Genomic DNA, 25,410 nt, shown 5'->3' on the forward strand with positions numbered 1-25,410 from the left:
AAAAGATCACAAAAATGACACATTTGAGATTTTGTATTTAATTTTTTGCAAGTAGCATTATGTACATATTTACATATTAATACGCAGGTACAAGAGGAACAGTACAATTCTGTATACTGTACATCTGCTCACAGCAATTCAGTCTGCAAGTTTTCGAGTAATGGCAATGGGCGGAAACAAACAGTCTCTCAAAGCCTCTGTAAAGACAAAGAAAAATTGAATAAAAACAAGTTCATTTTATGAAACAGCAACAATTCTGAGTGATTTAAAGCAAGAAATGGACGTACAGTTAATGTCATGATCTGGGGTTCCTTGCTGTTTCCTTTCAGGGTGATGTCTTCATAGATCACTCCCTCTAGAAAGCCTGTGTTAAGGTAGCCTTCACCGGTGTGGCATTCCTCATCCTCAGTGTCCACGCCCACACTGAACGCTTCCCTTATCCTCGCAGGACATAGACAATCAAGTAGCACCACTAACAAGCCAATCACAGTGCACAGCAAACCTAAAAAACACCATAATCACTTTGAGTAATATCTGAACACACCAGACCATGAGATATCATAGCTAGGTATATTAGACTAGGTATGTTAGATTTGTAATTAAGTCATGTTAAAACTACACAGATTAATTACACATCAAACTTTCCAATAAAAAGTCTGAGATGGTTCTCAATTGGTTTTGCTTAAGGACCCAGATTTCAAAATGTACATTAAGGGGCAAGATCACTTCTGATGCCCTCGCCCTGACTGACAGTGAAAGGATCAACGGGCACTCCACTCCCGGACCGAAGACATAACGTTCAATGTTGCCCCCCTAAACATACAAGTGCCCCACCAAAGATTGCATCCTAGTCCCGGCCCTGCTAACCACCTGCAATGTAGTTTAAAGCAGGCGCAATCAGTGCTGAAATTGTACTGCATCTTGAGTATATAAATTAAGTCACTGTTGTTCCTTTACACGCAAACACGCCTTTCTGTGTAAGTTAGGTTTTTATAGATTGCACTTAGAGTAATTCACAAAACAGTAGTTAGTGATGCTGTTCAGCCCTGCCAAAGTGTGTCAAATAATGGTGGTCTGCTGCATCCTTTCCTATATAGCACTCAGAATCGGCCCACAAGATCGGAATTGCGCATGCAAATTGTGTTTAGCAGCGATTTTGTGGGTTTGCACCGTTACCTGATCTGCATAATTAATTCTTAGTGTTAGTGACTATTATCATGACATGGGATAAATAGGGAAATTGACAAATTTGTTTTTTACATTCTCATCAGTTTTTGATGGATTTGTGCTGTAAACCAATAATTCAGTATGCAAAACAAATTGTGGTCGGCACAAACCATGTTTAGCCTCATTGCTAGTGAACCCATTTTTAATATAGTCTAAGCTGGATTTCCTTTGACCTTGTTTAGATGTGTTCATGATTTTTGAAGAAGAGGGCATGTCACACAACTTGTCCATATTGGCATCTGCCTTATTTGGCTAGCTTCTACCAACTGACTGCTAAATAGGAGACAAAATACAATAGGGTTGGATTGGACACATGGCCTTTAATGTCAACAACAAAAGCTACAGGAAACATTTTCTCCTCCCTTTTAATGACCCAACCAAATCGCTTGAAGAGCACAGTATTCTTTTCTCTTGACATATTTCCAAAGTTCCTTTCAAAGCAAATCAGTCTACTTGGCAGCCATCTTGGGAGCGCTCATGGGCAGCTGTTTTCTATGGATACATGCAGATATCTACTTGAATGGGGAAAGACCGAAATCTCCGGTTGGTCAATATTACGATCTAATAAAAGTATTTCAAATAAACAGTTAATTCTGGCAAGAAGGATATCATAAATTGTGTTTTTGTTTAGCTCAGTACGCACTTTAAAACTACATTTTTCAGGTTGGTCCTGCTAATGTGCATGTGCATTCTCGAGTTAACTGACAGAAAATGTCTCTCTTTTACCCACAAGTCAGGACTTCCTTTTCCAATTTCTCACATTTACTCACATGGTCCATATCATAAACTTTCTCTGTGTATTTTGTATTGAAATTGGAGGTTTGGGTGGGATATATCGAAGGGTTCATTCCCTTTTTTAAATGGCTAATTTAGTTTCATCACACCCATGAACCTAACTAGTTGGTTGCAGGTGGTATTAGGGGGAGAGACATTCTCATTCTAGAAAGCATTTGATTGGACAAAAATCTATAGTGCAGGATGATTCATAAATATTTTTGATCCATCTTCTAGGAAACGAAAGACTAAAATTTAGCATATACTGTAGATGACTTCAAAGCTAATAGAGTTCTCACAAAAACTCACAAAACATTTTGTGAAATACATTTTGTAAATCGGCTTAATTATTTTGATATCCTAACTATGCATGATTATATTGTAATTTTATTATTGTTATTTAGCATTGCTTTCCCTGCTGAGACCCACCAGTTGAGAACCACTGGTTTGAACTAACTTCATTATATCAAAATACTTTACATTCCACCTTTTCAGTATAAAAGTGGTTTCGTCAGTTGTACACTTTCCCACAAGGAGCATTTACCAGTTGCCAAAGCAAGCCAGAAGGACTGACTATAGTCTGTCCTGAAGGACTCTGCACCTATAGTGAAGTTACACTGGGGCAGGTTGTATATCGTTGAGAAGGAAGCCATGGAGAAGAAGATAAAAGCAGCCGTGGCTATCATCATGTAGCCAGCGTAGAGGATGACGGGCATTGAGAAGAGAATATTGGCCACCAGCCAGTTAACATACAGTCAACACAAAATTCTTTGTTATGTAATGTCATTACATTACATAGCAACATACTGTATAAAAACCAAGTTGCATCTGCAAGCAAATGCTGAATTCCTTTAACTATCAACATGGTCAATGTGAAATGTTAAATCATTTTACTCAGTGTGACGTATTTCCGACTGCAATACTGACGGAACATGATTTTATCCATCTGGAATTAATTGGATTGCGAAAAGTGGTTACTATATGACAGATGATGGAGGGGAGGGATTGAAAAGTTTGAAGGATTTGCGATGTCAGCTGAAAAAGAATGTTATTTCAGAGGTAGAGCAAAAATTATATTTTGATAAGAGATTACCAAGACAAACATGTTTTTATTTGGACAAATATGCACCGATTAATCATGTACAACATGACCAGAAAACATGATTTTGTGTCATTTACAAAAGTGATCCCACCAATTTGCACATGATACAGTATGTCAGTGTTTGACCTTTTTAATCTAGAGTTAATGTCGTCAGTGTTTTTTTTGTGTTTTTTTTTTTTATCATGATGATGGCATGGTAATAATGCATTATTTTAAAGGAATGTTCTGGGTTCAGTACAACTTAAGCTCAATCGACAGTATTTGTGGGATAATGTTGATTACCACAAACATTTATTTTCTTTAAAAAAAGCAAAAATTGAGGTTACAGTGAGGCACTTACAATGGCAGTGAATGGGGCCAATTTTGGAGGGTTTAAAGGAAGAAATGTGAATCTTATAATTTTATAAAAGCATTTGCATTCATTCTTCTGTTAAAACTCATGTATTATTTGAGCTATAAAGTTACTTAAATTGTCATTTTAGGGTTTGTTGACATTACATCATCATGGTAACAAAGTTGTAAAATTGGCTATAACTTTACACAGAAAAGGTTAGTAAGCGATTTTATCACACTAAAATCATGTTAACACTAATATTGTTTGTCTTGTGGCTAAACTTTTGAAAAAGTGAGTGTTTTAACATTCAAAAATTGGCTCCATTCACCTCCATTGTAAGTGCCTCACTGGAACTTTTAAAGAAAAGGAGGGACGAGTCAAAATAAATTCTTGTGGTAATCAATATTATGCCACAAATGCTGTTGATTAAGCTTAACTTGTATTGAACCTGGAATATTGCTTTAAGGAAAGTGACTCGCCTCTAAGTGTGATGTTGATTCCATATAGTCCCACATGTAGTCCCACCTCAGCTGAAACCATTGCGTTACTGAAGGATTTGTAGGTAGCATTGGCCCTTATGCTGGCTTCAGCCCAGTCCCCAGTAAAATTCAGCACTGTAAACAGGAAAAGTTTAAAAACCAGATATACAACTACGGAATTAAAATGTAAGATATGTTATGCAAGCTCTTATATAATACAATTAGATAACTGGACCTAAAGACATATTTATTTCCAGTTCTTTCAGCTGACAGCTACAAAACGTGAGGTATGTTACTTCTTATTTCAATGTTATAGTAGGACTAGTAGATAAATATATATCTATAATGGACCCTGAATGTATTTGAACACTTATTCCACACTTAAGTAGCCTACGAGAACATTAGATATATAATACTGTTCAAGTTCAAGACAAAATCTATTTGGACATTTTCTTGTTGTCAGACATTAGTGGGACATGTCTATAGTTAATGTTATGAACTACACCTGTGTGAACTTCAGGGGAACAGACTTCATATAGTACATCCACTAAAAATCACCTTGGCACCAGCTGGTTAAAAGTAATTGCTAAAATGGCTCAGAAAAGTTATGTTTGTTATGAGAAAAGGTCTAGCATCTTATTTTGTTATCTAATACAACTGATACATTTTAAGTTTAAGTGTCCAAATAGTTTTGGATCCAACTTCTGCCAGTTGCCTTCTAGATTTGCTGAAGGACTTACTCAGAGAAAAGAAAATGACTTGAAATACTCACCGACTAAAACAACTCCAGTAAATATACTAATGATTATCCTGAACATCCAGAGCAGTCTCTGAAAAAAAAAAAAAAAAAAATATATATATATATATATATATATATATATATATATATATATATATATATAATTATTTTTTTCTTGTTTTCTTACTTTTTTTTTTTTTTTCACAAATTGAAAAGATCTTCATTGTAAGTCAAAACACTTGTAATTGCCTTATTCTTCTTTGTCATATTAAAGAGCAAATCAAAACTTTCACTCTTAAAAATAAAGGTTCCAATTAGAACCAAAAAGGTTTTACAGCTGGATGCCATAAAGGGGAATCTGTTAAAAAAGTTCCACAAAGAACTTTTATTGTGTAGTTATTTAGAAAATCAGCATGTTTTGTTACTTTAAAAAAACCCAAACCAATATGCTGACCTAGAGAACCTTTAATGTAAAATCAATAACTTTTTTTAACCCTGTATGGTACGGTGTAGACATACATCAACAATTTATTTTTTCACTTTCTCACCTTTCATGAAAAAATTAAATATAATGCATTATTGGAAATGAAAGGACAGTCTTTAAAGTAATTTTGATTTTGTCTTCAAGGCTGTTTTTCCCAGGGTCACACTTACGACCTGCTGAAGTGCTCCACAAATTGCTCTATTAAACTATTTTCGGTATGTTTCTTTGACATCATTTCTGCATCTTTGGTAAGTTAATTAAATGTTGTTGTTTACTGATCAAATTTATCTAACATACTGTATTTTTACAGAAAATTTAGAAAATATTTATGTTGGCAAAAACAGTAAAAACATCCGTGCCAAACACTGAAAAGCTTATATATCCATATTGCTTCCGTGCGTAAGCTTAAAACAATCAAATTCAATGAAAGAAAAAGCCTGCACACAATGTCCATAGAAAGAGACTTCAAGGATATTTAGGCCAAAAAAGTGCCAAAGTGTTCAGTGCAGGAACAAAACGTTAATTAGTGTCCAAGTAAAAACTTTTATAAGTTATAGTATATATAATTTATGAATTTTATATTATAAAAATGTTATGTTGCCATATGGCAACACTGTAGCACAATGGAAACATTGCCATATGGCAACCATGCCATACAATGGAATTGCACTAATGCATTTGCCCACTGAGACTCTCTGTAGATAGTATCATCAATTATATTTTTGCATTTATTAATTTATTTGGAAACGTTTACCATTTTACGATTGCATTTATGCATAGCATAATCTTGGTTTGTTTTTCTTATTTTCAGACAAAAATGAACATGGCAATGTTTTAGGGAAAAGGCGAGAAGAGTGCACAAGTTAGCTCTTCCAGTTGACAACAGCGAGGACAAGCTTGGCTTTAGTGATACTGAAGAATGCATGATAAAGATTCACTCAATTTTAGTTTGAAGATGTTCCAAGTGTATATATATCCTACATTAATGAATCAAGAAATGTTAATATAATTCAAAGAGAAATTGATATTTTTTTGAAAGAAAAACTATTTTTGGACCTTTTTCCATTGTGGTACAGAGTTGCCAAATGGCACCTTTAACGTTTCCAAAAATGTCTTCTTGTTTTTGTTATTAGAGCAGTTTTATATCAGAAAACCAAATGGGAGAAAATATTCCATTGTTAGAACACAGGAGTGGTTGTCTCCAAAGAACTATATTGACAAAATGGTTATTGATAAGAAGATTCTTTGTGGAACCCATGTGCAGTGAAGAACCATTGAAGAACCTCTATTCATGAGAGTGTTGGAGAAGATGCATTGCTTTTGAAATAAAGTATTCTGGACAAGTTGGTCCTAATCGAGCAGCGCTTACCGATTTTCCACGTATTCCCGGCAGAATGAGCAGGAAACTGACAGCCAGAACCGAGAAAACCAGGATCACCACCAGCAGGCTGATGTCGATGATGAACGGGCTCCTTTGTAGCGGGTAGAAGGGGTAAATGCCATCGTAGAAAGTCATGTTCTAAAGCTGAAAGCAGGACAGTGTTGGCCAGCGGCTCAGTTACCTGAAGATTACAGATAACAGTCCATCTCCCTCTAACACATTCATATGGCTTCAGATCCGTCTTTAAAACTGCTATACACAAAGCACAGACTTAAAAATACATATATGAGCTATATGCATAGAAACGCTACTTTCACAACAGCCCGTTACTATAATGCAAATGATACGGCTCAGGTAAAGTGATCCTGATGCGCTGCAGGTGAGCGCACTTTGATGTTTTTGTGCACGTGAAAGATGATACATAGATCAACACTGTAAAGGACATTGGATCTTCTTAAAGTCTTGGCTGTAACTTAAAAGAGTTTTATAATGCTCTACTCAACGGTATGCCGCGTTAGGGGCCGTTCAGCTAGACGAAGCGCAACGAATAGAGCGGACCGCAGGTGTCTCGAGACGCGGCGGCCAAAGTTCTATCTAACAACTGACGGGTGCAACAACGCGTTCGGTGTGAACAGCCCCTCACAACTCACATGTAAATGCAAGGAGCGCCGTAAAATCGCAAGGGAAAAGTTGTGTGCTTGAAATGAGGTTATCCGGCCGGCGCACTTCTTTTATACGGTCACACTTCCTAATTATAGCTTTGATTTGCATTGATCGTATTTCCAGAGAATAGAGGTGTCAACCGCGCATGACCATCCCTTCAGTATAAACAGGCAGGTGTGGATGAGGTTCGGAGCTCTCATTCAGACTTTTCCTTTTGTTCTCTCTGCCATTCGATTTATTAGCTGATACGGACGGGTAAGTTGAATTCTAGTATTATATAAAGGCAGATGTGGTTATGTTTTTTGTTTATTTGATTGTTGGCTTTAATATTTGTGCTCAGCATTGTGTTTTGTCATTCTTAAAGCTGTTACGCACAGTACTGAGCAGTGAATATGTTTTCTCTCAGAAATGAAGTGCTCTTGCCTAGGTGAAGAGGTGCTTCATTGGTTTGCAAGAATGGGTTTGTTTGAGGCACTCTGGAGGACTTTCACTGCACTATCTGTTTTCTCTAGAGCTATTTGTGAGTTCAATGTCATTTTATTCATTTATTTACTTATTTAACCACTTATTGACAGTGGCCCCAAAGTCTCAGACTGAAAATCTGTAATTGAAAATCTAATTTAGATCTTGATATAAATAGAAAGTTTTAGGATTTTGAAAAAAATCAAAAACAAAATAAAGTTACAATGTAAATTGAGCAAGAAATATTTTAGATTATGCACTATTTCTAGGTCATTTGCACAAAAGGTTAGACTTCTTTAACTCCAAGATGCTGTTTGGAACTTTCTCAAATCAGAGAATGGTGTCATCACGAGTCCAAGCTACCTTAAAGCAAAAGAAAACTGAAACTGAAATTGAATAATGAATTTGGAAAATTTAGTTCATTTGGAAAATGAAGCCAATACTTAGAAATTCTGTCATTTTTTGTTTGTTTTTTTTATTCAAATTTTCACTTAAATTATATTGTGCTGATAATGACTAGTAATTTGTAGTGGGAATAATAATAAAGATTTAATTAAAAATATAAACTTCCATTTCTTTAGTGGCCTCAGACTTTTGGACCTGACTGTATATATTTATTGTAGAATGATATTTATTTGATTTATTAGCCTTGATTGATGCAAAACCTCATTACAACTCCTTGCAACACTTAATAATAACTTTTTTAAACAAAATAAAATAATTAAAAAAAAAACATTACATTATGTTATCTTTAACAGATCATTGTATAATGAATAGTTCATATTCAAATGAAATATTTCCTATTCAGATGAACAGGAAAACATGAAATCTTGTGACTTTCATACACATTTTTATATACTCTTAATTGGCATAATCTGAGACATTGGGTAGCACTGATGTATATGTATCTTGCTCCATCACAAGAAACTTTAAGTTAACATTGCCATATTCTACTTGGATTGTAAAGTGAAAGTCTCATTTGTTTGTCTGAAGTGTTCAGGTGACAATCACGGCAAACACTGTAAAAAGTCAAAAGTGCAAAAAAATTACACATTGTTGTGCAACAGTCTAAAATGTACATGGAATATTGATCTGTTAATCATCATTAATATTTGTTAATGACTCATTCATGGAAACTGTCATTAAAGTCTTGCCAAACTCTCTGTGATCCTATTCAAACAGATGCCAATTCTGCCGTTACCTGGGAAGTACAGAGGTATGATGGATGGTACAATAATTTGGCATATCATGATCGCAGGGCTGTAGGTCAGTGTTAGTACTAATAGTAGTAATAGGCCTATCTTTTAAATAAATCTTTTAAAAATAGTCAGTTCTAATCATGTTGCCCCTGCAGATGCAACTCTGGTACGCATCTTGACGGCGCAGTATGCTGATGGAGTTTATCTGCCGCGGTAGGAACCACATCTGCCCAACCCCCACTGCATAAGCAGCACTGCCATGAGCGGCCAGTCCGGTCTGCTGTCCTACAGGAACAGAACTGTTCCCTCTGTGTCTTTTGGTGAGTGACTCTCTCATTTAAACAAAATTCAACCTGTTGATTGACACACAGCCAACCCTTTCATATAGTATCAAGAAATGTAAATGTTGTGCAGTTTAACTTAAATCAAAGGTTCCAGTTAGAACCATTAGAGTTTGACAGCCTGATGCCATATAGGAGAACCTGTTTAAGCTCCACAAAAACATTTTATTCTCTAGTTCTTTAGAAAATCATCTACTGTATGAACACAGAAACCTAAACGTTGATCCGAAGAGCCATGCAAAAGCAGAACTTTTTTGAAGTTTCATTGAACCATATAGTCTACTCAAGAACAATTTGAAAAGGGTTGATAAAAAGAGGTTTTTAGAGATTTTATCACACTAAAATCATGTTAACACGCATATTGTTTACGTTTTGTGGCTATACTTTGAAACAGTGTGTATTTTAACGTTTACGCATTGTCCCCATTCACTCCCACTGTAAGTGCCTCATTGTAACCCAGATGTTTTTCTTTTTTTTAAGAAAAAGAGGGACGAGTCAAAATAAATTATTGTGGTAATCAACATCATGCCACAAGTGCTGTTGATTGAGCTTAACTCGTATTGAACCTGGAATATTCCTTTAGTAAAGTAGCAAGTCATGGTTGTGACAAAGACTATTAGGTGACGAGGTGTCCCATCCCAGCTTCATTCTTCAATAGGAAATAGCTTACTTCAACACAGGAAAGAACACTGTGCTTGTCAAGCCATTTTAAGGGGTTTTTAAGTATGTAGAAATAAAAATAAAAGCAATCAGTTGCTCCATTTGGGGCTTCTATTGTTAGGATACTCATACTGTCTATTCTTTTTACAGACATAATCTCACTTATCACTAATAGACAGGAAGTCATAAAAGAAGGAATATGACAGGAAGTCAGATTGTGTAATCTGTGAATTACATAGACATATGAAATGGTCATAGATCAAGAAGCATCAAGACTTAATCATAGATATCTCGTATCATGCTCCAAAATGATTAATACATACGGAAATGTCATACTCCTTTGAAAGGAGTACTACAAAACTGAGCCATCACAAAATGAATTACATATTGATGTGTCCACACAAGAATGAAACATGTGATTCATCATGGGTTTCAAATGATATGATGAATCATTAAACTTCTAATAAAAACAGTGGGACTATCAATGATATTCTCACAGGGGTGCAGTAACGGTGGGGAAGGTTAGGATGATTCTTTGTATATGTACATATTTTACTATAAAATAAGCTTAATGACAGTGCAGTGTTTATAATTTACATTAAGATGATTTCTGATAAGTACAACCATAGAAATTAAAGAGTTTTAGGGTTTTACAAGTACTGTAAACACAGTAAATCCTACTTGTTGCAAAAAACATGTGACTTCTCTTTTAAATAATTTTTTTTCCATAGGAAACTCCAATTAAAGTTCAAATGAATATATCATGGCAAACATATTAAGGATTATCATCCAGGCATGCTTATTATATGGTGAACTCTTTCCACACAAAAACATTTTCAGGTTTCTGGTGTCAAACCTTCCAAGGATTTCAGAACAAGTTGAAATCTGGAGGAAGTTTTCAGTTCAGAAAGTTACAGTATGTTTTAATAGCACATACTGTAGAACTCTGTAATTTAAACATCAAGAAAAATTTGATTTGACATGATTCACCCTTTAACACATGCTCTATGGTAATGCATTAGGTTACCATGTAAGGTCTGAGATCTCGGAATCCCGAAGGCCTGGCTGCCCTCCTGAGTTCATGCATATTGAGGTCCAAAAAGAAGACCCCTTTGAGCCAAGAAGTCTTTGGCTCAAACTCCTCAAAACCAGTCCTACTCCAGTTCCAGCGAGCAGAGTGGGACCCTAGCATGGGCAAAAGTCCCAACAATCCCCGCACACAGGTAATACACATGACAGGATATTTATAAATAGAGTCACAACATAGCATTGGCGTTTTAGAATGAACCTCTTCAGATTTTGATCCTCCTATAATTCTTTCAGGTAAATCATGTGACGCATGGATCGATGGCAGTTCAAACTATGGCTCCTCCAGCTCCTGGTGCGATTCTGTGAGAACTTTTTCCAAAGGTCTCTTGGCTTCAGGCTCCTCACAGGATATGTCCAGGTGTAGCAGTAGTGGTTACCTCATGTGGAGTGCACCTGACCCCACCACTGGCCCTGGCTCTCAGGAACCCTACGGTAACAAATTAGTGATGTTTAGTAGACTTCTGAAATGAGTTTGAGTTTGCTGACATTGGGTTGATGAACAATAACTGTAGTAACTATGGTATTTTTGCAGAAAATATGGCTACCATGATACATTTTTGTAAGGGCTTCAATTAACAGTATTTTGGCTTACGTTTTTGTATCAGCAAGTTTCAGTCAAATCCAGTCTGAATCTAGTTTAAATCCCTTTCTTTGTGTACATTTTATGTGCTTATTCTCCTTTATGCACTGGCATGTGTCACTAAAACCCATAACAAGCCATAATTGCTGTGAATAATTATGTAATGCCATTGAGAGACTAATGTGTAGTTTGTAAAATGTTGTTAATGAACCATAGCCGTTGCTCAACTTAAGCCCTCAGTATGATACATAGTGTATAGGCCATACATTTTTAAATAGCCTTTAATCTATGTAAATTATCCTATTTCATTGTTGGAAAAATCTTCCAATTTGTTTTATACATTAAACGTGTATTTCAGGTTCAGTACAAGTTAAGCTCAATCGACAGCATTAGTGGCATAATGTTGATTACTGCAAAAATCCAGGTTACAGTGAGGCACCTACAATGAAAGTGAATGGGGGCCAATTTTGGGAGGGTTTTTAAGGCAGAAATGTGAAGCTCATAATTTTATAAAAGCACTTACATTAATTCTTCTGTTAAAACTCATGTATTATTTGAGCTGTAAAGTTGTTTAAATTGTCATTTTTACAGTCGTTTAGGGTTTCAGGATTTGTTGACATTGCATCGTCATGGCAACGAAGTTGTAAAATTGGCTATTACTTTGCACAGAAAAGGATAGTAAGTGATTTTATCACACTAAAATCATGTTTACACACATATTGTTTATGTCTTGTGACTATACTTTTGAAAAAGTGAGTATTTTAATGTTCAAAAATTGGCCCCCGTTCACTTCTATTGTAAGTGCCTCACTGTCTCCTCGATTTTTGCCTTTTTTAAAGAAAAGGAGGGACAGGTCAAAATTAATTTTTGTGGAAATCAATATTGTGCACTAATGCTGATGATTGAACTTGTATTGAACCCGGAATATTCCTTTAATATATAATCTCCTCTCCTAGCTTAATATGCAGAGACAACTATAAGTTATCCGTAGGTTGATTTCCCTGATAAAAGTAAATACCATGTTGCTTGAGCATTCCTACTACTCCAACAGTTCACTAACTCACAACAATTCACAGCAAAAAAAATCACTGTCCAGGACTTTCACTTCAACTGTTCCTCACTGGTGGAATGACCTGTCAAACTCTACCTGAGCAGCTGTTCTCTAACATCCTTCAAAAAGCATCTAAAGACACAGGTCTTTTAAATACTAATCAACTTGCAATGCTTTTACTATTAGGTAATACCATTTTACTATCAATAGCTGACATATTCTCCGAAGCATCAGAATATTTTTAATGAATGCTCACAAATTGTGATGCGATGTTCTGCAGCAACATCTTGACATGTGCAGCATGCAAAGTGTGGTTTTCAAAGTGTTTTTTGTGTGTCCTCAGAGTTTGGGAATGCCTGGGCCAAGGAGGACATCTTTTCGGTCACCGAGGGAATTATTTGGTTTCGCTACCACAATTACCTGGCCAACAAACTGTTTGAGGAACACCGCTCTTGGTCGGATGAAGAGCTTTTCCAAAACGCCCGAAAGAGGGTTATTTCCACATTTCAGGTAAAGCAGATTTTCCTCTATTATTGAGTCACTTCATGCAATAGGTTCCAATTTACTACATGATAGTATCTTTTCTTTCACTTGACATTCCTTTAAAGACTAGTCTATGAAAACAGTGATACATCTTTCTAGATTTCTGCAAATATGTGTCTTTCCTCAGAATATAGCATGCTACGAGTGGCTACTGGCCTATCATGACTCCTTATTCAGGTGAGAGGCCTGTTTGTGTGTGTGTGTTTGTGGACATGCTAAAGTAATCTGTGGTTTGTCTCAACCCCAGACAGCACGGCCACGGACCGTTCGGTGTCAGGTTTATGCAGCGACCTCGCTCCCATGGCGATTGATGATCCCATTGGTCTGAAGGGTTGGGGGGGGTGGGGGGTGGGGGGTGGTATTGAGTGTCAGGGGTTGAGGGCTTCTGAAATAGCCCTGGAAAGAGACAAAAAACTCATAGAAAAGTGAATGAGAGAAATCATACTTAAAGTGGCAGCTGTACAAATTATTGTCCCACCATTATATTGCCATTGTTGTCAGGTTTTATTGGTAATTTGAAACTGAAACACAATCATGTCAAACAGTTCGGGTGATTTTAGTAAGGGGAGGGCCTGTCTAGGTATAAGCATTATACATGGCTGTTTAGGGCCCTCAAGCCACCAGGGGGCCCTAGTCAGAAATATGGGCCCACCCAAAGAGGACACCCTGAAAACAAGGTAAAGGGCTGATAGAATGAGCACTTTTGAGAAAGAACTAGCTGTTGGATTTAAAAAAAAAAAGGTATGGAATCACAGCTGGGCTTGCACTGGAAAGATGCTACCGTAAGTGTCTGATTTTTCTGTTTTCATCATTGAATGTTGTACGATAATTATTGAAGGGCATTCCATTTGTCATGGCCATTTGTCAATTTACATTGTAATTGATTTATTCAGGGTCATCTCATTAGTGTTATAGGCATAAGTTCACACATATACAGTATTTTTATTAGGGCTGTCAATTAGAGGTAGGCCGATATATCGGCTTCCCTTCTGGGATTTTATTTATTTAGGACTCTTTGTCTGTGCACATTATAGTAAGGAAAGAATAAGATTTCTTTTGACATTTTCTATAAATCAATTTTAAAAACTATCGGCCGATTAATCTGTTATCAGACTTTCCCACCACCTTTGTTGTTGTATCGGCAAAAGCCACTATCGGTCGACCTCTACTGTCAATTGATTAAAATTTATGATCAAATTAATTACATGATGTGCTGATTAACTAATCCTATTAACCACAATTATTTGCATATCAATATTTACTGCAAAAGGCCCCCAAATTAAGGTAATTTTGAAATATAATTATAAATATAATATAATTCAGACAATTCAAATAAATTACATCATACTGTCGAACAAACAAGTAAAGCATTTAGATAATACAAAAAGTGTCTTTAAAGGTTTGGGTGTCTTTAGGTTAAATTTGCATGTAATTTGATACTAGAAAATGGTTGCAAACCAATAGCGATGTTTGTAGATTATGGTTTACAGGCCCACACCAGTGGAATCCCGGAGACCTCCCTGGTGGGCGTGCTCATGTCTCCCGGATCTGCGGCTGCCATCTCTTTACTGGTTCCCTACATGCTCTTAACTGTGTGACGTAACCTGATAACCATGTTCAGGGAGACTTTTCTCTAAAGATGCATCCCATTTGATGCTGCCATCGACCTTCATCACCACATGGCTATGACTGCTGTCATCCTCACAGGTCACCTGCTACATACGTCTCTGCTTGTGTCAGAAAATAACTTTTTATGAATGGGTAATATATTCCCCCTATAATTGTTTTTTAGAGGAATTTTTAACTTTTTATGTGGCCATTTTTTTTCATAAGTCATATAAAATCAGCATGTCGCCTATTACAGTGCAGATCATCCAATATTTTTATTCAATAACTTCAAATTCAAATTCTTAAGTCTGTAGATGCTTTTTAATAATGTAAATGCCTGGAGCCTGTGTAATTTTAATTATAAGAAAGTCCCAGATCTTTCTGAAATATTAGCTAAAAGCAGCTTTTCCTGATCTTTTATGGTTTTCATAATATTACCAAAAATCACCTTTAGAAGGTCTCATACAACAATTTGGAACATATCATTGGAACAAAACTTCTTTTTTTTTAATTTAACCATGATATGAATCAGTGTAAGAAGTAAATGAATTATCACTTAGGTCGTACTCCATAGCATGTTTTTATGGTATGTATGACTCGAAAGTAAAATTCCACAATGCACTTTTTTTTCTCTGTAAATGATGCTTTAATTACCAACGATCAAAGTTTTATTGCATACTAGAAACTTTCCTTAAGCTGTTGTGTTGTAATATATTAATCATAAGAATATAGTGGTCTTTGCAAAGGCAAGCATCACTATCACTCTTACTTGCATTTTCTTCAGTATATATAGAAATCTTATTGTTGCTTTTTTGTTTAATGTTTCTCTGGTAAGTCATTATGATCCTCTGCTCATGCTTTTCTGTGTTTTACTGCAACACAGTTGTTCACAGTTTGGGTCACATGGTCAATGTGTACATCATCTGCATCAGTGACCTCCGCATGCTTGCTTGTTCCCTAGAGTCTTCTCCAACAATGGGTAATTCATACTGTTCATCTAATAGTCTATCAAAGAAAAACTTGATGTGACTGTTGGCATATGCATGGCTTTAATATTCCCTAAAGAAGTATAACCTACTCTGTTAGTGGAGGAGAATTGTTCAAGATGCCATGTGTTGATCGTTTTCAGGTCTGAGCTTCCAATGAAATGAACGTTTTTGTTTTTCAAGACAGTGCCAGGTATACAGTAGCTGCACATGAAATTGAACATTGAAAACCAGTATCCTTTTTACAGAAGATGTTTGTGGTTGTATGATTTGTACTGTACTGTATGTCTTCTGTATTTCTCAAAAAATTTTTTCTCAGGTCTCACGGGGGTCCTTTTACTTTTAAACTTTGTCTTAATGTTTGTCTTCGTCTTGCATAATTTCAAACGCATCAGCTTTAGAGGATTCTGGGTCACACACTACCTCTATGTGCTAGTGAGAAACAAAACCACAGTTGCACAATTGAGTGGTTTTGAAAATTAAGATTTGTTCAACAGGTTATTTTGGTTGCAACCAGGGTCCAAAATTAACTCTCCAAGCACCATATGAAAGTAAAAATGGACTTGGACAAATAAAATAAAGTTACTGTCCAGTTTGACAGCAACTATTAGGAATTGCAAAATAATACATTCTTCAAATCACAATGTAAGGGCATTAATCCAACCCTCTATATACAGTCAATGTGAGTGAATCAAATTAAAAAGGATACAAAATGGCCTTCTAAGGATGAGCTAAGTGACTTGCACATCCTCTAAAAAAATGTACATCAGCAGAAATTTAATAGTTTCTTATGCTTTGTAAATTTGCAAAATGTTCAGAATTCCTTGACAGGTGATGTTTCAATTGGTGTGACAAAATAACCTGTACTTTTTGCAAAAAATATTCAAAATTGTTAAATAAGGCCTTTTGTCATGGAGATAAAAATATGGTAACACTTTACATTAATGTTCCCTTTGTTAAAGATTTATTAAGAGGTTCATTAATGACTAGTCATTTACAAATGCATTATAAATAATTGAGATGCAGTTTCAACATGAATAAAAAGGGCAACTTTTATGCAATACTTGTCAGTGAGCATTTTTTTAACTTGCATGTTATAAATGTGTAATAAATTCACTAATTCATGCTTAATCAAAAACATAAACTGCCTTAATTCATGATTTGTTACAATGCAGCAAATATAGATCATAGTGAGATTAAAAGTAGAAATTATGTCATTTTGCTAAATAGGTTTCTAATGTTGGCATCTCCTTAATAAATGGCTCATATGTGTCCACTTTACAATAAGGTACATTTTCATAGGTTACTAATGTTGAAAAGGTGTTAAGCATTTATAACATATGAATTTGTGCAGGTATTGCATGAAATTCACCCTTTTTTATACAAGATGTTTTAAATGCATATCAGTGGTTCAGAAAGCATTTGTAAATGAATTAATATTCATTAACAAACCCCTTTATAAACCCTTAACAAAGGTAACAGTAATGTAAAGTGTGACCTTAAAAGATTAACTAAATATTGCAAAATACAGTTTCATGATCACCAAGAAATATTAATTAATTTGTATTGTTTAGGACAATAAACATGAATAAACACCACATTTTTCTTATATAAATGTGCCAGATTTAGCTAAAATAGCTCATTTTCATCTGCTGTCCCTGTCGGCCTTTAAGTTTTCTCAAATTTTCCACCATCAAAAAATGAGGTGGGCTCTGATTCTGATATTTAATTGCCTCTTGATGTTAAGCTCTAATAGTACAAAACTGTTGTAGTAGGAAAAGCCTGAGCTATCAGAAAATGGATCAATGTATATTGACTCCTCTTTCATCTCTTCTCTCCTTTTGGCAGATGGTGATTCATGGTAGCTATGCTCCGCTTCAAGAACTCCGCTTTCATATCTACCTGATTCCCCCCGGCCTGCTCTTTCTCCTGGACAAGCTCATCAGCCTCAGCAGGAAGAAGGTGGAGATCCCAGTGGTGAAAGCCAAGCTGCTGCCCTCAGGTAGATGGCACACAGTCTCAGCAGATCCAACACAAAGCTCACTTTATCACTGTTGCTTTTATCTCTGGGTCTCTTAGGGATTGAATACAAAATATAAAGTGTTCAATCCTAATTGCTCTGGCTGTGAATTCATACTGCTTCTCAGAACAGGAAATCAAACATCCCGGCTGGGTTTGATTTATAAATAAATTACCTGATGGTTTGGATAAATTATGTAGGAATCCCACAGAACACACAAACACTTGTCAAATCGAATAAATGTGTTAAAAGCATTAGCAAAATGTAATGCATTAATCATATTTAATTAATCAAACACATTAACTTCAACAGCTCTATTTTCATTTAAAAAAGTGATATTGCTTAAGATGTTTCTCCTGAAATTATTTTGGAGGAATACAAATAGAAACAAATTAAACTTTTTTTGAGATACAGTAAGAGTAAATAAAATTACTGTGGAAAGCATAGCTCCGATAATTTGGTCTTAGAAATTTTTTTGCTCCAGATCTACATTATATCTTATTGCTGTCTAGAGAAACATTTGAGATACTGAAGAGATCAATTGTGATAAATCATATTGCAAACAAGCTTCTCAATTTGTCTTCAATGGCAGATGTAACATATCTGCAGTTTAAACGACCTCAAGGTTTTGTGTACCGCTTGGGACAGTGGGTATGTATCGCATGTCTGGCGCTGGGCACAGATGAGTACCACCCATTCACCCTGACCTCTGCTCCACACAAGGAGACCCTCAGCCTTCATATCTGTGCAGTAGGACACTGGACCAGTAAATTTCGAGAGACCTACACCCCTGAGACCCTCCAGGAGCACGGAGGGTATCCAAAGGCAAGGATGTATTGTAATTTTGATTTAATAGATGTAGATTGTATTTCAAATCATGAGTTAGGATACTGATGTTCACAAGTGAGCTGAAAATGACATGGGTTCTCAAAAAACCCAACAATAAATATAATAGAAATTAAACCAATTAAATATAAACAAAGATGAAAAGCCACTTAATATGCAAAGTGTACAGTTCAATCTACAGTAGAATCAACTGTCAAACATGAAAAAGCTTAAAATATTTGTATTTATGTATTTATTTAGCTTAAATAACATTAACAACATAATAATAATAATCATAACAATAATAAAATTATTATTATTATTATACTTGTTTTTTATTTATTTAAATTTTTATTTTAAGAAAATAATGCTAAGAATACAAGAAAACATAATACAAGAATACAATGTTAAATTTAATTTAGTTTAGTTAAATTAAATGTATCAAATATAATAAAAATTACAAGAAAATACATAAAATAGCCATTTAAAATGCAAAGTGAACAATTCTATCTGCACCAATATCTACTGTCAAATATTAAAGAGCTTCAAATAATATATACTATTATTATTCTTTAATATACTTGTTGCTTTTTTACTTTTATTTTTCTTCAATTTAATTTCCACACAGCTGTATCTGGATGGGCAGTTTGGAGAGGGCCATCAGGAGTGGACAGATTTTGAGGTGTCTATGCTTGTGGGTGCTGGGATTGGAGTCACCCCCTTTGCTTCCATCTTGAAAGACCTGGTGTTTAAATCTTCAGTCAAATTCAAATTTCATTGCAAAAAGGTACTATTATCTCATAATCATAAATTGCATCATCTTAAGTTGATTTTCAACACAACACCTTGTTTGATCTATCTGTGATCTATATGTTTGGTCTTAATAACTTATACTATACTGTAGACCTACCAACCTCAGTGGTTGATGAGTTAAGGAGAGTTAAAATGTCTTTGGTTCAAGATCTATTTTATCTGGGTGACACGGATGCAACGTCAGTTTGAATGGGTGTCTGACGTCATAAGAGAGGTGGAGGAGATGAATGCCCATGAGCTGGTGTCAGTCAACATCTACATCACCCAGCTGGCTGAGAAATTTGACCTCTGCACCACCATGCTGGTAAAGATTGCTGTCATGTTAAGCCTATTGTTCTCATGTGAGAATTATAACACCACACGTTACTGCACAATTGATGTTTATATGATTACAGCCAATTCCACTTACCTTCTGCAAAAAAATATAAATGTAGGTTAACAACCTTTGCATCAGACATGACATCTGGGCCTGTCTGAGTTCCTGGGCTGTAAAACCTCTTTGTCTCTTTCTTAAGTATGTCTGTGAGCACCAATTTCAGAAGGTGTAGAACAGGAGTTTGTTCACTGGCCTTCGGTCCATAATGCACTTCAGCCACCCACCCTTTATGGCTTTCCTCAACTGATTCACATGGCATAGGGAAGAGTTCCTTGAAGGAGTCATGTTCCTTTTCTTTAGTTAATATGTCATTTATTACATAACATCAAAAGTCACGTCAACCTCACATCCATTTATTTTTTACCCTTTCAATCTACTCTTGCTTTAAGGTGGAAAAGATTGGAGTGTTCAGCTGTGGTCCACCTGGTCTGACTAAGAATGTTGAGAGAGCCTGCCAACAAATGAACAAACGCATCCAGACACATTTTGTTCACCATTACGAGAGCTTCTAGACCATCTACATTTGAAATACATAAGAACTAACTGACAATGGACTGTAGATTTAAATTAAATCAATTCATTTTTCAATAATTCAATGGCCCAGAATCAATTATTTCACCAAGGTCATCACATAATGTGTTATAACATGGTTAAATTTGTTATAATTATCAAGACTTCAACAATGTCATAGAATAAATGAACAAATACAATACACAATTTTCAATAAAGAGATCTGTTACTGCCATATTTGAGTAGTGAAAGTATTTAATTTGTTAACATTTATAAAGCATTTATTAATCATTTATAAAGCATTTATAAACTTACTGTCCGAAAATAAAAGCTTGTAGTGTGTTATTCAATTGCTGGGCATTTTCCCCTCCTTTACATCATTTGCTCTTATTTTCTGTGTTGAGAATGATCATTCTCTGTCTGAATGCAAGAATACACATAGAGAATGGCAACCGACATCGTGACGTCATCGTGCAATGTATTGTGGGGAGGATCCGCCATATTGTGAGGCCACACGCACTAGCCAGTAACCAAGCAACACGCAATGTTTACCTCGTACTGGTTGGGTTTAAGTATCAAGTATTTATAAGTATGCTTAAAAATAGTTTAAACAAGATGGATTATACAGAGACAAACTCCTACCGGACGCCAAGATACGCTATGTTGACAAAATCAACATTATTGGAAATGTTGATCCTCATGAAGTCCCAAAAGACCAGTGGATCCGCGACCCTGGCGCCTTAGCTTCTGTCACATTTCCTGATATTTTTACTTATCTTGTGTGTGGTGTCAGTGCCTATACCGCTGGGCAATTTTGTAATTATAAATCTTTGGAAGCCCATGTTCAGTTCACCAATGGTTGGGTACATGACCTGGAGATTTATAAGCCTGTCAATGGTGAAAACACTGTCGTCCGAACGAAGGTACCAGCTTTCTTTCTTTTAGCATCTTTGTATACCCGGCAACGTTATGTAGAGAACACATTAATGTTACAATATTCAGAAGTCTGTGTCCAGGTTATGCACTCTCAGCGACTGAATGAACAGCCTTTAAAGCCATGGGTGATCGTCAGCAGCAGTGGAAAGGTGGAGTGTGCACACTGCACCTGTATGGCAGGAGTAGCAGAGACATGTACCCATGTAGGTGCTCTGTTATTTAAAGTGGAGGCTACTGTTCGGATTAGTGGAAAAAAAAACAGTCACAGATGTGCCAGCATACTGGGTTTTGCTGCGCAGTTTGAGCAAGATTAAAGCTGGAGTGGGATACAGGATTGAATACACCTCATCAGCCAGGCAAAAAAAAAGTGCTTGACCAGCGCATAACTGCACCCTCCACTGTGCCAGGCATAAGGAGTCGTGCCCAAAAAAGGAAAATTCCCCTAGCTAATCTTGAAGAGTTATCACCACTTCTTGACACACTGCTGCAGCATAGCAAGGCTGTTGGTTTGTCAGGGATGGAGAACTATTACACACTGAAAGCAGACACAGTGCAGCCTTCTGCAGTACCCAAGTCCCTTGCAACATCTCTGTGTGATAAAAGCATAGATTCACATGACCTTTCAGCTATCCAACTGCACTGTGAGAAATACAGGCATGCTGCAAATGTGAATGATGAGCAGGCAGCAGCTATTGAGATGTGCACAAGACAACAGCATAATTCTTCTGCTTGGTATGCAGGTCGGACTGGAAGAATTACTGCCTCAAACATGCATGCAGTATTTGCCACCAGTATGGAAAAGCCAGCCCTGACAGTTGTGAAAAAGTGTGCAACCCACAACATCCAGTGTCCACCATATAAACTAGATGGGGTATAGAGCATGAGATTGATGCTCAAAAGACCTACCTTCACACCAGAGCCCCGCATCACACAAACCTAAAAGTGGAACAGTGTGGTTTTATAATAAACCCCAGCTTCCCAGAAGTTGGAGCCTCTCCTGATGGACTTACAATGTGTGATTGCTGTGGGAAAGGCTGCCTTGAAATTAAGTGTCCCTTCAAATATAGATCATGCAGCTTCCAACAGGCCTTAGAAACAAAGGACAAAGACTTCAGTCTCGAGTTGTCCTATGGTAAGCTTCATCTTAAGAAAACACATAGTTTCTACACACAGACACAAATCTTTGTGAATTTTCAGTTATGGATTTTGTTTCATAAGGTTTACTTCTCATTTAGTTTAATTAAATACTTCACTTTTATTAAGAATTCATAATATGTACACTTTTGAAAGGAATTGTTCACCCAAAAATGTAAATTCTCTCATCATTTACCTCACAATCCCAGATGTATATGACTTTCTTTCCTTTGCAGAACACAAATGAAGATTTTTAGAAGAATATTTCAGCTCTGTAGGTCCATACAATGCAAGTTAGTGGTGGCCAGAACTTTGAAGCTCTGAAAAAAAGCACATATAGGCAGCATAAAAGTAATCCATAAGACTCCAGTGGTTAAATCCATGTCTTTAGAAGTGATATGATAGGTGTGGGTGAGAAACAGATCAATATTTAAGTTCTTTTTTACTATTAATTCTCCTCCCTGACCGGTAGGTAATGATATACACGAAGAATGTGAATCACCAAAAAAAAAAAAAAAAAAAAAGAAGAATGTGGAAATTAAAGTGGAGATTTATATTAAAAAAGTACTTAAATATTGATCTGTTTCTCACCCACACCTATCATATCACTTCAGAAGACATGGATTAAACCACTGGAGTCTTATGGATTACTTTTATGCTGCCTTTATGTGCTTTTTGGACGTTCATAGTTCTGGTCACCATTCACTTGCATTGAATGAACTAACAGAGGTGAAATATTCTTCTTAAAATATGAATTTGTGTTCTGCAGCAGAAAGACAGACATCTGGAATGGCATGATGGTGAGTAAATGATGAGATCATTTTCATTTTTGGGTGAATAATTCTTTTAAATATTACTCATATTCTGTATGATGGAAATATATTTTACAATTGAAATGCATTAATCTTTTTTTTTTCTTTTTTCTTTTTTTTTTTTTTTTTTGCAAAAGTGTGCTAAAGAAAATTTTAGTGCCTCCTACTGCTGCAATATAATGTATGATATTTTATGGCAATCTTGCACAATGTGTAAATGCAGTAATCTATTCAAGTGTTAATTATAAGTGGGAACTTTCCAGAAGTAAATGGTTACTGGTTATGCAATGGCTAGTAGTGACTATCAAGACATTGTAAAAGTGGGAATTTTCTGGAAAGAAGATGAAAATTCTTTATTGGTGGACACTTCCTGATACTGCAATATTGTATGATGTATGTGTTGAGAAATCAAGCATTTAAGTAGAACTCGTTAACTAGAGCTGATAACTGAGGGTGTAGTGCACATACGCATCCTGGAAAATTATTTTATACATTTGATTCACTTTGCACTGCAGTGAAAAGAATAAATGTTTTGTCAATGTGTTTTTCCCCCTATATTTACACAGTCATTTACACAGTGCAAGTAGCAATGTCAAATGTATATCAAATCAATCACTGAAACATCAGCTCCACCTTAAGAAATAGCATGTAAAATTTGTATGTGTACATGGGATAGTGATAATTAATGAGATATAGTAGTAATTTGTATGACTATAGTACCAATTTGTCTTGTAATAAACAAAGAAATATATATCCTGTGAAAATAAATGTATAAATAAATAATCATAAAAATAGGCACAAAGGCAACACTATTAAATATCTTGGGTCTTTAATAACCCTATACACCTTTGGTAACAAAGCAGTTATAATATATATATACTATTTGTTACACCATTCAGAAGAGAAAGGTTGAGGAATACTAAAGAGCTGTGGGCATAATTCCAAATACAGGTGGTGGAATGAGGTCGTGGGTCATTAAAGACCAGAGGTATTCATTAAAGGGTTAATGAGCACTCAAGCTGGCATGGATAACATGATCTATGTTATACAGCATAAATGTAGAATGTTCCAAAGAGCATCTTATGTGCTTCAATGGAAGTAAATAAATCTAACCTTTAGAATGCTAGATTTCCAGTGTGGTCTCAGAATTTTGGACCCTACTGACATTTAAGTGTGTGGTCATTTACTGGAAATTATTGTGCTGAAAATATTAGTTAGAGTGGTGACATGAGGCCTATAAAGGGAGTGTCACTTTACTAGCTTGGAACATCAGTGAGATACAAGCTGAAAATATAGCTGCAAGCAGTGATGTTGGGCCCAAGCACCATGGTCCATTTCTACCTGGTGGTTTTCAGAAAACAATGCATGATGGACACATGCATTTTGTCGAGGAAAGCAAGACAAGTGCCTCAAAAACACATGAATATACCAAGAAAAGAATCATAATATTTAATATATTGCAATGGCAACACGATTTAAGATATCAAGGAACCCTTCACAATTTTATATCAGGTGTATCTTGACATTATTCTAAACTATTTTGAAGCAATTTGGGTAAATGTAAGAGGACTATTTTAAAGAATGTTTTTAGTGCCACACTTCCTACTGCCAGGTGGTGGCGCTATGGCCATGAACCACAATAGCCACAACCATGTGATCAGCCCACATTACCAAACATACAGCTCAATTTTGATCTAAATCACACAATGCACACAGAAGATATGACACTTCCAGTTTCCCATTTTGCCGTTAATTTATTGCCTTGCAATGGCAACACCATTCAATATATAAAAAATGCATTTGCAATTTAGCATCTTCAGTGTCTTGACATAATGTTGCCTTAATGTGGTGACAGTCATATGAATCCCTTAGGAGTATATAAAAGTTTAGAATGGCCAACTTCCTGTTGGGCGGAGCTAATGACTGTATTAATAAAGTTGTCCAGCTTGACGAGAACAATATATATACCAAGTTTGATGACTGTAGGTGAAAAAGGGGGTGCTACAGAGCCCCCCTTACATGCTCCTCCTACAACTTTTGCCCAGGCCTAATGGCCGAAAAATCTGATGTGTGTGCAAAATTTCTTAAGCAAGACAAGTGCCTCAAAAACATGTGAATATACAAAGAAAAGAATAAGAACATTTAATGCATTGCCATGGCAACACAATTTAAGATATCAAGAATCCCTTCACAATTTTACATCAGTGCTGTCCTAAGATTATTCTAAACAATTTTGAAGCATTTCATGTAAACATAAGACGGCTATTTCAAAGTCTGTTAAA

General features: G+C 35.9%; 1 protein-coding gene, 1 long non-coding RNA gene and 1 pseudogene across 2 annotated transcripts; 2 read left to right on the forward strand and 1 right to left on the reverse strand.

Moving 5' to 3' along the window:
* Window positions 1-17: 17 nt before the first annotated feature.
* LOC127437727 (dual oxidase maturation factor 2-like) lies at window positions 18-7,109 on the reverse strand. The gene is made up of 5 exons (XM_051692831.1): window positions 6,509-7,109; window positions 4,689-4,746; window positions 3,917-4,051; window positions 288-502; window positions 18-197 (listed from the first exon to the last, which is right to left on the reverse strand). Exons 1-5 carry the CDS (start codon window positions 6,653-6,655, stop codon window positions 189-191), a joined length of 564 nt encoding a protein of 187 aa, XP_051548791.1. The 5' UTR covers window positions 6,656-7,109; the 3' UTR covers window positions 18-188.
* A 327-nt stretch (window positions 7,110-7,436) lies between these two features.
* LOC127437319 (dual oxidase 1-like) lies at window positions 7,437-20,483 on the forward strand (annotated as a pseudogene).
* Window positions 20,484-21,123: 640 nt separating this feature from the next.
* Window positions 21,124-23,922, forward strand: LOC127437592 (uncharacterized). The gene is made up of 2 exons (XR_007896581.1): window positions 21,124-22,314; window positions 23,266-23,922. It is a non-coding gene; the product is annotated as an uncharacterized LOC127437592 (long non-coding RNA).
* Window positions 23,923-25,410: the final 1,488 nt, after the last annotated feature.

The sequence above is a fragment of the Myxocyprinus asiaticus genome, chromosome 48 (assembly GCF_019703515.2).
Source record: "Myxocyprinus asiaticus isolate MX2 ecotype Aquarium Trade chromosome 48, UBuf_Myxa_2, whole genome shotgun sequence".
Classification (NCBI taxonomy): domain Eukaryota; kingdom Metazoa; phylum Chordata; class Actinopteri; order Cypriniformes; family Catostomidae; genus Myxocyprinus; species Myxocyprinus asiaticus.